The sequence below is a fragment of the Egretta garzetta genome, unplaced genomic scaffold, assembly GCF_000687185.1.
Source record: "Egretta garzetta isolate BGI_Z169 unplaced genomic scaffold, ASM68718v1 scaffold112, whole genome shotgun sequence".
NCBI classification, from domain to species: Eukaryota; Metazoa; Chordata; class Aves; order Pelecaniformes; family Ardeidae; genus Egretta; species Egretta garzetta.
The window spans coordinates 2,150,322-2,152,131 of NW_009258884.1; the positions used below are offsets into that span (position 1 = coordinate 2,150,322).

The following is a 1,810-nucleotide window of genomic DNA, read 5'->3' on the forward strand; positions in this document are numbered from 1 at the left end:
GCTGGCGCAAACTTGTGCTTACCTAGAGGCAACCCTGGCACAGCGTCCAAGAGAGCAATTATTACAGTGAGAAGTACATACACACCTCTTTACACAGGCATGTCAAAAAGGCTGTCACGTTGCAGCAACATTATGTAGGCACGTTAGGTTACATAAATACAGAAACAATACGTCAGCGTGTCTCTGTACTCTGAGTAATTCAAATCTTCCTGTATCTCCTGCTTACACTCCTTTGAGAGAGCGGGCAACTGATTTGACTCTACCCTGCAGGAGCCCTTCAAAAGCATGACAGGTATTTCCTCAAAGCAGTCTCATCGGGCATGGGGCCACACTCACCTGGTCAAGGTACTGGGGGAGGAGATCAGCCACCAGCCGAGCAGTGTTCTCGCTGATCTCTGACGGCTTCACCACCACAGCATTGCCTACAAGACAAACCCAGTGTGGCCACTGAGCCCTCATGCTCCTCTCCTGCCTCCCACAGCACCCACCCACGGCCCCACGGGGTGACAGGGTCTGTGGCGGGTCCCTACCTGCTGCGATGGCCCCCACCAGAGGCTGCATGATCAGGACGAAGGGGTAGTTCCAGGCCCCCATGATCAGCACCACCCCCAGTGGCTCAGAGTAGATATAGGCTTCATCCCGCATGGTCAGCAGGTTCTTCTTCACAGGCTGAGGGGCTGCCCAGGATGGCAGCTTGTCCATGGCCAGGGCCAGCTCCCCCAGCACGCCCAGGATCTCATGGCTGTATGCATTGTGCCCACTCTGCAACGACAGGGAGCTTGGGGAGGGGACGGCGAAGGCACCCACCTCCCGCACCCACCGTGGTGGCCTGGGGAAGCAAGATAAATTCTGCTGGCTTAAAGCATCTGCCAGGACAGTTACTAGCAGTGCTGCACCAAGGGATCCCTGATAGAAGACAGTCAATCTGGGTGCATGGGGCTCAACGTACAGCTGAAAGCAAAACCTAACAGCCAGGACCTGCCTTTGCAGTCCTGCCTCAGGCTAGCTCCTTCTTAGAAAGGGTGGCAGCAGACCTTGGCAGGCCACAGTGAGAACCAGAACTGTGGGGAACATCAGCAAAAGCCATCTGGCATGACAAAGGCAGCCCTTGGCCTTCCCACTTTGCCTTCTGGGCTGACCGCTGTCCACGCATGGCTACTGGGAGAAACCTCCCAACCCAGACCTTGTGCAGATCTGCCTTGATGGCTGCCGGGATCGATGGCATGGCAAAGACAGCCCTTGGCCTTCCCACTTTGCCTTCTGGGCACATCATTGTCCACGCATAGCTACTGGGAGAAACCTCCCAACCCAGACCTTGTGCAAATCTGCCTTGATGGCTGCCAGGATCTCCTCCTCCTTCTCCTGCACCATGCGCTCCAGGGCCTTCAGCTGCTGCATCCTGAACTCCAGTGAGCGGCACCGGCCTGAGTTGAAGGCGGCTCTTGCCCGCCCAACGACCCGCTGCATCCTCTCCATGGCTGCTCAGCGCTGCGGGGAGAGAGCAGCGAGACCCAGCTCACTATGGGGCCTCCATCCTAGAAACCCGCAAGCGTCGGACACCCTTCACCACCAGCTGCAATCCCACCTCCCCAGCTCGAGGGCCAACATCCGCTATCGCTCGGCCCCAATTCTGCCGTATCCTTCTGAAACCTTAAATAATGTGCTGCAGTTTGTGATTTGCCGAAGTCTGAGAAGGAACACGGGGAGCAAACGTCGGTACGACAGCACGGGTGTCACGCAGGCAGCCTCGCCCCGCATCCCGGCACCGCGCACCAGCAAGGCCGCGGCGAGCGCAGGGCCCCGAGGGCGG

At 58.0% G+C, this 1,810-nt stretch overlaps 1 protein-coding gene across 4 annotated transcripts in view; it reads right to left on the reverse strand.

The window, feature by feature from the left end:
• Positions 1 to 1,804, reverse strand: part of ALDH3A2 (aldehyde dehydrogenase 3 family member A2) — an 8,829-nt gene extending 7,025 nt beyond the window's left edge. For 2 of the 4 annotated variants that reach the window (XM_035889576.1, XM_035889577.1), the window contains exons 1-3: positions 1,315 to 1,804; positions 531 to 762; positions 337 to 422 (exon numbers count right to left, since the gene is read on the reverse strand). In XM_035889576.1, coding sequence (XP_035745469.1) covers positions 337 to 422; positions 531 to 762; positions 1,315 to 1,476 — 480 coding nt within the window. In that variant the 5' untranslated portion in view covers positions 1,477 to 1,804. The remainder of the gene's footprint in view (positions 1 to 336; positions 423 to 530; positions 763 to 1,314) is intronic. The other 2 variants (XM_035889574.1, XM_035889573.1) reach the window with 2 other exon arrangements.
• Positions 1,805 to 1,810: the final 6 nt, after the last annotated feature.